Source organism: Rosa rugosa, chromosome 2 (assembly GCF_958449725.1).
Source record: "Rosa rugosa chromosome 2, drRosRugo1.1, whole genome shotgun sequence".
Lineage (NCBI taxonomy): Eukaryota > Viridiplantae > Streptophyta > Magnoliopsida > Rosales > Rosaceae > Rosa > Rosa rugosa.
Window position 1 is genome coordinate 19,708,145 of NC_084821.1, and position 13,282 is coordinate 19,721,426.

The window sequence follows — 13,282 nt, forward strand, 5'->3', positions numbered from 1 at the left end:
TGATGTTCATTTGACTTCATAGTGAAGTTATATACCTATATTGATTTGTATTTTGGGATATCAGGAAGGAAATAATGTCCAGCAGGAGGAACATGTGAATGTGCAAGAACAGGGTGCAGAAAATGTGTAGCATGAGGAAGCTGTGCATGTGGAAGAAGAGAGTACAGTGAATGTGACACAACATGAAGCTCACATTGCACAACAGCAAGAGTCCCAACCTGCATTTTTGCCCACTCAGCAGTCCCAGACCAGTATTGCTCAAGAAGGCTCATCCATGCCCCAATTTAAGCATAAGAGGTTCAAATCACTAGCACAGAGAAAGCCCAAGCCAAAGAATGCCCCTTCACCACCAGCTACTTCAGATGAGTAGAGAATAGTTATGGGATTGGAATGAATTTATATTGCTTTATTTCAGTTTCTTGTCTTGTTCACATAGTGCACATCTGTTTTTGTATGTTGTTGTTCCAAATTTGATACATTTGTGTCTTTTGAGACAACAATTGTATTTGAGACTTTGTGGCAATGCAAGCTTTATTTCAGGTCATGTTATTTTTATTAGTTTGGTTGCATAGTTTGTCAGATAGTGCCATAGTATGATAAACAGAGCTTCAAAACTTAGAGGCACTTTTTTTGGGTCGGGGTCACAACATGAGGTACCAACCTTATATATACTTTAGTCCTCTGATGGAGGAATAACCATTCTCTTCCAAATTGGAGGGAAATAGGTCAAAGGAAACCTGACTTCAAAATTGGCGGCAAATTGGTCAAAGGAAAAAAAGGAGGGAATATATATCATTGAAATGGCGGGAATACCAGGAGGGACGAAAATACCCCTCATTATATGCCACGTGGATGGCACCGTAACGGAGCTAACAACTCCAGATACCAAAATTGGGTCGGGGTGAAAACCTCAAATACCAGTCTAATAGTTATAAAAGGTGAGGTACGAAAGTTTAGAATGGGAAAAAGGTGGGACACTGTTTGGGTCATTTTCCCGGTTATTAATGGTCGGGTTTTTCAAGATTTCGGGAATGGATACCGAGGCTCGGGACTGGCCCGTTTAAATTCAAATGGTCCAGGCTTTTTTTTTTTTTTTTTCTCAAAACCCGGCCCGGATCTGACGGTCAAGATCAGTCCAGTTTGAGTTTTCGGGCTAAAATGCATAGGCCTACTATTTTGGACTTAGTGGTCAATAAAATAAGTGAATTAGGTCTCACCTAAAATGAAACAGTAAAAAAAATCCAATTTAGGGGGTGAGCGCGTGGTTTTCACGTGAGCTAGGTATATTAGGCTGCTGGGAGTTTGTTTTCTTTGTTTGGAGAGTCGTCTTTCCCGCGATAGAAAGAGAATCTCGAATAACATTGTTCACTAGATTCCTAGTTTTTAAAATCTCATCCTTTCCCATAGGCGCTCACCCCCTAAAATATTCTTCTCTATACACCGATGGTGCAAGTGACTCAATACTTATTAGGTAATCTCAACCCTCGATATTTATAATTAATATATTTTTTTTAATAATCAAAAAGTGTATTTAATGTTATTCAACCGTTCATTCATGTTGGTGCAAGTGCACGTCTGCTTTGAATCCTCCTTATAAAAATTGTTTTTGAGTACAAATTGAATTTTAACTTGTCTTGAATCTTCACCCAAACTCATTTCTTCTTCATATTCTCTGCATTCAATTAATCACAAGTAGTCAAGCATACAAGTTGTACACAGCGTGATTAGTCGCAATGGAGTAAATTTATACAAATGATTTACAATTAAACAATACTAGCAACATCAATTATTATATCAAGAGATCAAATTTGAGAGTGAAAAATAATCTATAGTTGGACAATACACCATATATGTCGCATAGAGTTTTGCTAAGATGAACGCCACAGTTTATTATTTACTGTAAATAAAATGAGATTCATAGTCAGTGGATGTGAACAAATAAACAACAACCAAGAATACACGCACCCAAATTAATGATTGCATTTTCTGTGTGGTTTTTTAAATTTTTAGATACCAAAAGGGAACAATTACCAAAAATATAGGGGAGTGAAATTTGCACTCCCCTTTTTGCATTCTGCACTCCCACTTCAATCTTTATATTATTTTATTGTGTGAAATTCCACTTTTGACCCAACAATTGTGCAATGCTTCTGTTTTCTTCACTCTCCAGTTTTGGTCTTCTGCCATGACTTCTTCTTCGTAAATTCCATTCTTTGAGATAGAAGAGTATCATATGACAACGTTAGACTAGCTTGTGCAGATTAAAGTGGGTTTTTGAGCATTATGTAGACCTAAAGACTTATTATCTCAAACCTCGATCGATTGACTTTTTGAAACCAAAGAAGTTAAGGGGGGTGTATTGTATTTGGATTTGTGCAGACTTTTTTTAAATGATAGACTTTTTGAAAAGTCTACAGACTCTTTGAAAAGTTGATAGACTGTTATGGATTTCTTAAAACCATTGATTTTAACAACAGACTTTTATTGATTCATTCAAATCTATATATGAATGACTTCTACAGATTTCCTAGCATGTACAAAATATAAAAACAAAAAACAAAAAACAAAAAAACAAAACAAATGCAGCCTAAACACAAAATAAGATAATAACTCGTTGTCTCCTCAAGTATCTTCTAATACAAATTGACTCAAATAAATTATCGTTAATCTGTCTAGCGAGTTTGTTTTCATTCCTAATCTCCCAACAACATAAATATGCAATATAGATCACTTGATGTTTATGGTTAATTATTCTCATCAATTTTGTTTTCGCCAATTAACATATATTGTAGCAATATTGGTCAATGTCTTGATCCATAATCAATCAATTGAAATTCAATTATTCAACCTTTCTTTGAACTATAATATAAATTCAAATTAATGAGAATAATTAATTAATAAGATAAAATTTAGTATGCCATAGCAACACTATTCAAGGTCTTAGGGGTAGACCACAATATTTGAGTTTTAGGGTTTCATAAATCATTTTTATTGCTATTAGGGTTCGAAGTATCACAATTGAAAAAAAAAAAAAAATCACATTTAAGAACTACAATGAACATGTTGGATATCAAAAAACGTTGATATCAAAAAACGTTGATATCATAAAAGATTAGAGAAAAAAAAAACAAAAAAATAAGAAAGAGAGATGATGAAGGACAAACTTCTTCGTGCGTAGAGAGAAGAACTTTGATAGACCTTTTTTTTTTTTTTTTTTTTAAGAGGAAACTTTGATAGACTTTTTCAACTCTTTGGTCTGGAGGCTGGAAAATTATTGGAGTTTGGTATGTATAGTTAACACTACAAAGTACATGATTATCCATGATTTTCTAATTCCATAAGTATGAATGATATTTTGAATACCTCTGTACTTTTATTCATTTTTAAAAGTCCTAATTGAATACCCCTAGATTTTGGTGGAATTCATGAAGTCTTTAAAAATCCTAATTGAATACCTTAGGACTTTCATGGACTGTTAAAAGTTTATATTGAATATACCCAGACTTTTAAATTCCATAGATTTCTTTAAAAGTTCCACTAATTTCATATACAATACACCCCCCTTAAGTTTTCGATTCTACCGAACAAAGTAAACTTATCTAAAAGGGAAAGAGATGAGAGGGAAGAGAATAGAGGAAGGTTGAGAAACAAAGAGAACGAAGAAGAAAGATAGAGAAGGGAAAAAAAAAAGACGGAAAGAAAAAGAAGAGGAGATGGGAAAGATGGATGACAGAGAGAAGATTAGAGAGAAAGAAAAGAAGAAGAAATAAGAAGAGAACTGTCTTACAGAGGGGTTGCTTTCTAAGGGAGAGGAGATCGGAAACGAGACAGAAGGAGAGAGGAGTTTGTTTGAAGTTAAAAGGTAAGAACTTGGTTTTGGGTTCAGTTTCTTTTTGGTATGAAACCCATTCCTTGATTCCCTAAACACAGAAAACCCCAATTAATTTTTCAAATCACAACCCAATCTTTCTTACTTTCAGCTAAATCCCAGTCCAATCAACAGTTTTTCAAAGCTCCAACTCATTGATGCAAAAAAAAGCTTGAATCTTGTAAACCCAATAGATCAAACTGAAATTTAAAAGTTTGGAAATTAAGAGATGTTCTCCCTGCAAGAGATTCTGAAACAACCCAGAAGAAGAGAGTCAAAAAATTCAAAAAAGAAGAAGAAGAAATACCTCTCTCTGTGCGAATCTTCAATTGCATATAATTTGTATTATAACCTTTGTTAGCCAAGATCTTGGTAGAAGATTTTGGCGACAAGTTTCGAGGAGCAATACTTCCCTTCTCTTGGTAGAAGATTTTGGGTGAAGATTTACTGTACTCTCTCCATTTTGGTGTTGAACGTTATTGTTTTAAGGGCAGATTTGGAAACTCAAGTTTCAAAACATAAGAGGAAGTGCAGAATGCAAAAAGGGGAGTGCAAATTTCACTCCCCAAAATATAGATACCAAAATAAACGGTTTTGTCCGTTTTGCATTAGTCCAGAAACAATACAAAATTTTTATTTGTTCTGTACCAAAAATAAAAAAAAACAACACAAAATTCATCGAATAAATAAAATGCATTTCCACAAAATCCAAATCCTTAGAAAAACACAAGTCTCTCTACCTTTGACAACTCATTTCAATCCCATCAACAGTTTTCCTCTCCCTCCCAAAATCCAGAGCCTTCTTTGAAAGTCTAAGTACCTGTGTGAGAGTGAATAAAACATTTATAGCACGTTTACTTACTTAAAATTAAGAAAATAGGCTGAAACAGTGATTGTTTGAAAAGGATGATGACATTGACTTTAATCACAATGTGCATGGAGATACGAGCAGGGTGCATGAGTGGGATGACATGGGATTTGAAGGGATTACATTAGAGGAGGGTGGAAGTGAATCAGATGGTTTGAGAAGTCTTAATGGTTCTTCAGATGACAATGGGGAGGACAGAGGGAGCTTTCTTGTCAAGTGCAGTAGAAGATATTCTGGGTGGAGAGGGTTCAAACGGCAGGCTTACTCACTAAATCATTGTCTGGATACTTTCGGGAAACATGTTGATAGCATCATTTGTGGAAGTTATCTGAACTCCCATGACCGTAGTCATCAGGGGGAGATGCAGAAATTAGGGGGAGATGTCTACATGTATGGTCTCGAAACGTGAAGGGTGTGTTGTGCTCTTTTTTCCCTTCGACCGAGGTTATTTTTGTCCCACTGGGTTTTTGTTACTCGGCAAGGTTTTTAATGAGGCAACGAGATGAGCACCACGTTTGGGCGACACAAGGGGGAGTGTTCAAGAGTAAATCTAGAATATGTGTCTGGCCCAAACTCTAGGTTACTTGACCTAGTTGTAATAGGGTTTAGAATTAGAGATATTCTCGGAAATATTCATAAATATCCAATTAATTGTACGATTATATTTCCTTGTTCAACTCTGATTCTATGTCTTGTAATCCTCTATATAAAGAGACCCCTATTATCAATTAAAACACGACTCAATTCTCTCCACCCCAAGTCATAAACTGCCGAAGTACCGAACTGGAATCTCGAGTGGCTGAGTCTACGATACGACCTGTTCGCCAGACGGTTCCTTTTGTTAGCGTGAGTCATGGCTTAACATTAGGAATAGAATATATTGTAATTATTTCATAGTTAGTACTTACCTGTTGTATTCCGGTAATCTTCTTTATATACCTCCACTGTGAGACGAATAAGATATCAGAAAGTTCATTCTCTCAATCTTGTCTTATTTAACTTGGTATCATAGCAAAGATCCGAAAAGGACTTTGTCTCTTTATTATCTCTTTGTTTTTTAAAAAAAAGAAAAATAGTTTTAGAACCCCATTTGTTAGGGTTTTAACTCCAGCCGACATCAGCCTTCATTTGTCAAAAGATCGGCGTTGTCCTCTCTGTTCCCTTCAAGGTTGACCATCAGCTTCACGTTCAAGACCGGCTTCATCTTCCAGATTGCCCAGGTCACCTCCATCTCTTCGGATCGAGCAGTTCCCTGCGTCACTAAAGAGCAGTTCCCGGCGTCACTGAAAAGCACCCAGATAGTCGGCCGGTCTTCATCTTCGGGTTGGGTTTTCTCTGTCTCCAGGCACCAACCAATCTCTTCCGGCACCGATCTCGATCCAGTCCCGTCCAGCCACCTAATCCAGTCCCTTCCGGCCACCTGATCCATCTCCGACCGTGCTTTAGTCCACGATTGTGCCCAGACTTGACTCAGTCCGGCGTCATCTTCCGGTCGCTCGCATTACTCGGTCGGAGCCACAGTCGGTCAACTCGATCACTCTAACTCGGTCAGAGTCAATTTAGCCAACTCGGACCGAGTCAACTCAGTCTCACTCGGTCAGCAACAGGTTACCTTAAAAAAAAAAAAAAAAAAAAAAAAAAAAAAAAAAAAAGGGTTTCTGTTATTGTTATATTGGAGTATTCTATTCGTCTCATTTCCGCTGCATACTTTGAGATTTGTGTGTTGTTTTTGCTACTGTACTGTTGCAATGGGTGGTGCTGATAGTGACGGACAGAGTTCTAAGATCAATGAGGTCCAAAAGATTGAGGTTTCTGTTCGAAGTTCAGATGGTGGTTCTTTTGGTGGTCCAAAACTCAATGGTACCAATTTTCGAACATGGAAGAAGTTTATGTCTGTCCATCTTCGTGGCATACACAAGATGGGGCATGTAAATGGAACAACCAAAGCTCCTGGTGAGGATGATGTGGTTGCCTATGCTAAATGGGAGGATGATGATGGATCTGTGATGGCTCTCTTGTTCAAAGCCATGACTGACGATGTGTTACAATTGGTGGAAGAGTGTGAGACTGCTGAAACAATATGGAAGACATTGGGGGATTTGTATACCAACGAGTCTGATTTTATACAGGTTCATGAATTGATGTGTAAAGCTGCTAGTATGCAACAGAATGGGCAACCAGTAGCTGTGTATTTCACCAAGCTGAAGAATGTATGGGCTGAAATTGATCAGAAGCGTCCTTGCAAGATCAAGAATCAGGAAGATCTTGTGTGGTACCAGAAGGAGAAGGAGCTAGAAAGGGTTCATGTATTCCTGAGAGGTCTTGATGAGAAGCATAGTAGTGCCAAGGGAGAATTGCTCAGAATGACAGACCCTCCTAGTTTGACCACAGCTTTTACATACATCCGCGAGGATGAGTCTCAGCAGGAAAGTGTCAAACAAGCACAGGTTGAAGTATCTAGCCTAGCCATTCAGGCCAAGTCACCAGCACCTTTCATTCAGGCCAAGTCACCGGCACCTTTCCTTCAGCAGCAGAGTTCAGCCCCACTTCATCAGCAAGGTTTCCCACAAGGTTTCACCAACCGCCCTCATCCTCAATGTACTTATTGCAACGACCTTGGGCATGTTCGGGAGACTTGTTGGAAGTTGAACCCACACCTTAAACCTAAAAAGCAAGGTTATCGACCTAAGGGGAAAGCGGCTGCGGTTCAGTTGGTCCCAGAACCAGATTTCTATGGTGTGGCTGGACAAGATCATCATACAGCAGGTAGAGCTACTCCTACAGCCTCTATAGCTGGTCGAGGTAAAATTGGTATGGCTTTAAAGGTCTCTAACTTTGTTGGTTCTGATACATGGATTATTGATTCTGGTGCCTCCGATCATATGACTTATGACAAATCATACTTTACTGAATTGTCTTCCCCACCAGTGTCCTATGTAACCAATGCCAATGGTGAGGCCTTTCCTGTGTTAGGGTCAGGGTCAGTTCGTATTACTCCCACCTTGGAACTTCATAATGTGTTATATGTGCCTGACTTGTCTCCCCATTTGATATCTGTTCCCCAGTTGAATACTGAGTCTAAATGCTCCGTAACCTTTTATCCTATGTATATGATTTTTCAGGATCTTCTCACCAGGGAGATAATCGGTCTGGGGTATCTGAGGGGCAGGTTGTTCCATCTGGATCAGACATACACAGGAGAGAAACCAGGAGCACCGTCCCGCGCCGCTTTGACTTCGAGTTCTGATAAGCTAAGTGAAATTTGGTTGTGGCATCGCCGTTTAGGGCATCCTTCTTTTAGTCTTATGAGAAAAACCATGCCTACTTTGTTTATTGGTGTGAATGCGTCTATTTTACATTGTGAAACATGTGGTTTGGCAAAGAGTCATCGTGCTACTTATTCTCCTAGTATTTCTAATAAAAGTGTTACTCCTTTTGAGTTGATTCATTCTGATGTTTGGGGACCTTCTAGAGAACCCACTGTATCGGGTATGAGATACTTTGTATTGTTTATTGATGATTGTACAAGATTGTCATGGGTTGCTCTTCTTAAAACCAAAGAAGAAGTATTTCCAGCTTTTCAAACCTTTCGCACACTTGTTCAAACACAATACCATAGCACCATTAAAGTCCTTCGTTCTGACAATGGGGGAGAATATGTTAATCATGTTTTCCAAGAGTTTTTCAAAACCCATGGGATTGTTCACCAAACTACATGTCCACAAACACCAGAACAAAATGGTGTGTCTGAAAGGAAAAACCGTCATTTACTTGATATGGCTCGCGCCCTCCTCTTTAGTGCTCATATGCCTAAGTATCTTTGGGGCGATACCGTACATGCTTCCTCCCATCTTATCAATCGTCTTCCATCCAGTGTCCTTCAGGGAAAAATTCCATTTGAAGTTCTTGCATCTCATGTCGCCCTACCTTCATTTCATAATCTTCCAGCTCGTGTCTTTGGTTGTGTTGCTTTTGTCCATGTCCCTAAAAACCAAAGGTCTAAGTTGGATGCCCGGGCACTTAAGTGTGTGTTTGTTGGTTACGGAGGCTATCAAAAAGGGTACAAGTGCTATCATCCACCTACCAAGAAGTACTATGTCACTATGGATGTTACCTTCTTTGAGGACATGAGTTATTTTTCCTCTTCAGATACAGCTCTTCAGGGGGAGAATTCATATTTTGAAGAACTGTATCATGGAGAGGGGGAGGAATCAGAAGGAGGAGAAGAAGAAGTCACACAGGCAGGAGGTATTTTGACGGATCCAGATGAGACCATCAGCTCACCACCTCTTGAAGCAGTAGCTCCAAACATCCACACACCAGTTTCTATGGCTGAAAATGAAGCTGAACACGCAACTGCCCCTCCTGCCATCGCTTCTACCCCTGACCCACAGCTTCCTGGTACTGAAGATCACTCATTTGAGGTATGTCCGCCCACTAGTACTAGTAGTAGTGAGTCTAATGTTGAGCAATATGTGTTACCAAATAGGACAACTCGGGGTCAATCAGCCAAAAGATATGAACCTACTCTTACTGCCAAATCAAAATACCCAGTAGCCAATTATATGTCCACCAGGAGGTTGTCTAAGTCATATGAATCATTTGTGAATCAAATATCTGCTGTGTCAGTACCTAACAAAGTGCAGGATGCATTGGGGGATCCAAAGTGGAGGAAGGCAATGGAGGAAGAGATGGAGGCGTTGCAGAAGAACAATACTTGGCAACTTGTGCCTCCACCACAAGGCAAGAAGGCTATAGGTTGTCGTTGGGTGTTTACCGTGAAGCATAATGCAGATGGATCAGTGAATCGGTACAAAGCACGCCTTTTAGCAAAGGGGTTTACTCAGACGTATGGTATAGACTATGATGAAACATTTGCCCCTGTTGCCAAGATGAACACTATTCGGGTTCTGCTCTCATTTGCTGCTAGTTTAAACTGGCCACTCCGACAGTTTGATGTCAAGAATGCATTTCTTCATGGAGAGTTAGCCGAGGAAGTGTACATGAGCCTTCCACCTGGATATGTAGTTGCTTCTCCTGGTGATTTTGTCTGTAGATTGAGAAAATCTCTGTATGGTCTCAAACAGTCACCTCGTGCTTGGTTTGGAAGATTTTCACAGTTCATGCGGAAGGTTGGTTACAGGCAGAGCAACTCAGACCATACCTTGTTTCTCAAGCATCAACAAGGGAAGGTAATAGCTCTAATTATTTATGTGGATGATATGGTAATCATTGGTAATGATACTGTTGAGATGGATAGACTGCAGAGACAGCTAGCCTCTGAGTTTGAGATGAAGGACTTGGGTGAGCTTAAGTACTTCTTAGGAATTGAGGTAGCCAGGGGGAGAGAAGGAATCTATCTGTGCCAGAGGAAGTATGTTCTTGACTTGCTGTCAGAGACAGGTTTGTTGGATTGCAGACCTTTTGATACTCCTATTGAGCAGAACCATTGTTTAGCTGAGTATCCAGATCAGGTACCTACTGATCGAGCTCGCTATCAGAGGTTAGTTGGGCGCTTGATTTATTTGGCTCATACTAGACCAGACGTTGCATATGCAGTGAGTGTGGTGAGTCAGTTCATGCATAATCCGAGTGAGAGTCACATGGATGCTGTTATGCGAATTCTGAAGTACTTGAAGTCAGCTCCAGGAAGGGGAGTACTGTTTTCTAAACACAACAACATCCTTGAGGTTTGTGGTTTCACAGATGCAGATTGGGCTGGAAATATCACAGACAGGAGGTCAACATCAGGTTACTTTACCTTTGTGGGAGGTAATTTAGTTACATGGAAGAGTAAGAAACAGAAAGTTGTGGCACGTTCTAGTGCTGAAGCCGAGTATAGAGGTATGGCTCACGGAGTGTGTGAATTGCTGTGGCTGAGAAATCTGTTACGTGATCTGGGTTTCAAACTCAAAAGTACTATGCAGTTGTATTGTGACAACAAGGCAACCATTGACATATCACAGAATCCAGTACAACATGATCGTACTAAGCATGTGGAGGTTGATCGTCACTTTATAAAGGAGAAGCTAGATGCCAAAATTATTAGCTTTCCTTTTGTTCCGACTGAAGAGCAACTTGCAGATGTACTTACCAAAGGAGTTTCCTGGAAGGCGTTCTATGACTCACTAAGCAAGTTGGGCATGGTTGATGTGTATGCGCCAACTTGAGGGGGAGTGTTAGCGTGAGTCATGGCTTAACATTAGGAATAGAATATATTGTAATTATTTCATAGTTAGTACTTACCTATTATATTCCGGTAATCTTCTTTATATACCTCCACTGTGAGACGAATAAGATATCAGAAAGTTCATTCTCTCAATCTTGTCTTATTTAACTCCTTTCACTCCTTCTCAGTCTTTCAGATTCTCACCTTCTCTACTTCTCTCAGAGATCAAATTAACCTACTTCTGTCAGTCTTCCTCTTCAATTTCAGGCAATCAATCAATTGATATAATATTCAATTTGGTGGGTTTTGATTTAGCAGTGGATTGAAGATTTCGTGGTCAGATGAACATTGCGGTCGAAATCAATTGCTCTGGTATGCTATGAAACTGAGAGTGAACGAGGAGTAAGAAAGAATTGCTATTTTCCTTTACAGATTGTAATGTTTTCCCTGTTTTGGGCACCCAAAAGTCCAAAACATATGTGGTGAGCTTGATTCAATGACTCCGTCGCTCTCACACTGAGACAGAAAATGCAGAGTGGCATAGCAGCCGCAGAAACAGTTGGTCACAACGAAGACCTCCTCAAACAGCTCCTCCTGCGCTTACCAGCTCGATCACTCATCCGCTTCAAATGCGTCTCCAAACTTTGGCTCTCTCTCATCTCCAGCCCCAAATTCTGCGAATCTCACACCCTCCAAAACCCAATCCCTAAATTCTCCTCCGCCACAACAGACGCCACAACTTGGTTCATCTCTCTCCTTCCTAACCCCAATCTCAACTTCATCCCGGACCCACAAGGCCTCATGATTCTTCAGTCCTGCAATGGCTTGCTTCTGTGTACTTCTCCCGCAGATAAATTCACAATCTCCAGACAATTCAAATTCTATGTTGTCAATCCCACAACTAGCCGATTCTCGGAAATAGCTCTTCCACCTCCCTCTCCTACTAAACCCGAACCCGCAAGGCTCTTGAGTGTTGCTTTGGCTTTTGATCCTTCCAAATCGCTTCATTATAAGCTGGTTTGCGTTTCTGGCTCCAGTACCGTCTCAGTCCATCGGGAGATTGAGATTGAGATATATTCGTCTGAGACTCGAACCTGGAGGGCTTGTAAGTCTGCTCATATGAGGTTTCCAACAATTGGTGAGTTCCTACCTGGTGTATACTGCAATGGGAGGATTCATTGGTTCAGCAGATTTTGTTGGTTGGTTCACTATGACATAGATGAAGGGCATTATGGAGTGGTGGGTCTTCCTGGTCACGATTTTTCGGTGGAAAGGGAATGCATTTGTTTTGGGGAGTCTGGTGGCCGTTTGCATCTTATTGAGATGTATGGGAATGGGATTGGTCTAAACAAGCTTCATGTGCTGGAGATGGGGAAGGACTACTCTGGCTGGTTTGTCAAGTACCGGGTTGATCTTAATCTCATGACAGCCTTTCCTTATACTCCTGCTGCATCCTGTCATCCATTTTTCTTTCTTGATGTAGAGGAAAACGAGGAACAGAATCCAGTTATTGTGCTGCGCATAGGTGATAAGTTCATCTCCTATAACATCAGGGATAAGAGCTGTAAGACACTTCGTGATTTGTTCTCACATCCAGTAATTGGATGGAGAGATGCCTATCAATATATGGAGACTTTGGCTTGTGTGTAAATGGTAATTGTATTCCGATCTCTTTTTTCTGTTCAGCTTTTACTTGTGAAAACTAAGAATGTTTGGTATTGACTAATTTCATTTGGCTCATCAATCTAATAGTATCTTGAACTTGTAAGTGGACTAACTATGTTTTGTGATTGTCATACTTAAAAGTAAGGGTGCACCAAGATCTTCATTGGGGCGGATTGTTGGCTTTAGATAATTATGCATATTTTGATACTTTACATTTGCTTATTAAACCGGCCAAGTTTAGAGATGCTGAATTTAATGTATAGCTAGACTGCTTTTTTTGTGATGCAGAAATTTTGCCTCTGCAATTTAATCAAGGTGTTTTACACATCCTCTTGTATGGGATAGAAAAGACTACTAATGTTATTAAGCATACTGCAAAGGTCACGTCACATAATCTGAAGAATAAGACTTTCAGTAGGCTCTCTTAGTCTCAGTTGGCTCAATGTGGCACCAAGATAAAGGGTTTTGTACAATTATGATCTTTTTCTAAAGGTTGGGTGAGATAAATTCTCATTGTAGGTGCTAAACTTCTCAAGAAGCCATTAGGTTAAGCTTCCATGAGTCCAACGCATCTTTGGACTGCTGGATTATTGTCAGTACGTTGGGATTTTGGCCAGTATTTGATGATACTTAGATCTTGATCATTGATATGTGTGTTAAAGTACATGGTAATATCACTCCTGTTGTTATTTTTCTGGTTTGATCTATAGTA

General features: G+C 39.7%; 1 protein-coding gene across 2 annotated transcripts; it reads left to right on the forward strand.

Annotated features, from left to right (window-relative positions):
* Window positions 1-11,096: 11,096 nt before the first annotated feature.
* LOC133733941 (F-box protein At5g07610-like) lies at window positions 11,097-12,575 on the forward strand. Of its 2 annotated transcripts, XM_062161599.1 has the most exons (2): window positions 11,097-12,305; window positions 12,389-12,575. In XM_062161599.1, the coding sequence occupies exons 1-2, from the start codon at window positions 11,434-11,436 to the stop codon at window positions 12,432-12,434; spliced, it is 918 nt and encodes a 305-aa protein (XP_062017583.1). In that variant the 5' UTR covers window positions 11,097-11,433; the 3' UTR covers window positions 12,435-12,575. The 2 variants fall into 2 exon arrangements, with proteins under 2 accessions (XP_062017583.1, XP_062017582.1); XM_062161598.1 differs by having other exon boundaries at window positions 11,097-12,575.
* Window positions 12,576-13,282: the final 707 nt, after the last annotated feature.

Coding starts and splice junctions, on each gene's coding strand:
- LOC133733941 (XM_062161598.1), top strand. CDS start 11,434: ATGCAGAGTGGCATAGCAGCCGCAGAAACAGTTGGTCACAACGAAGAC.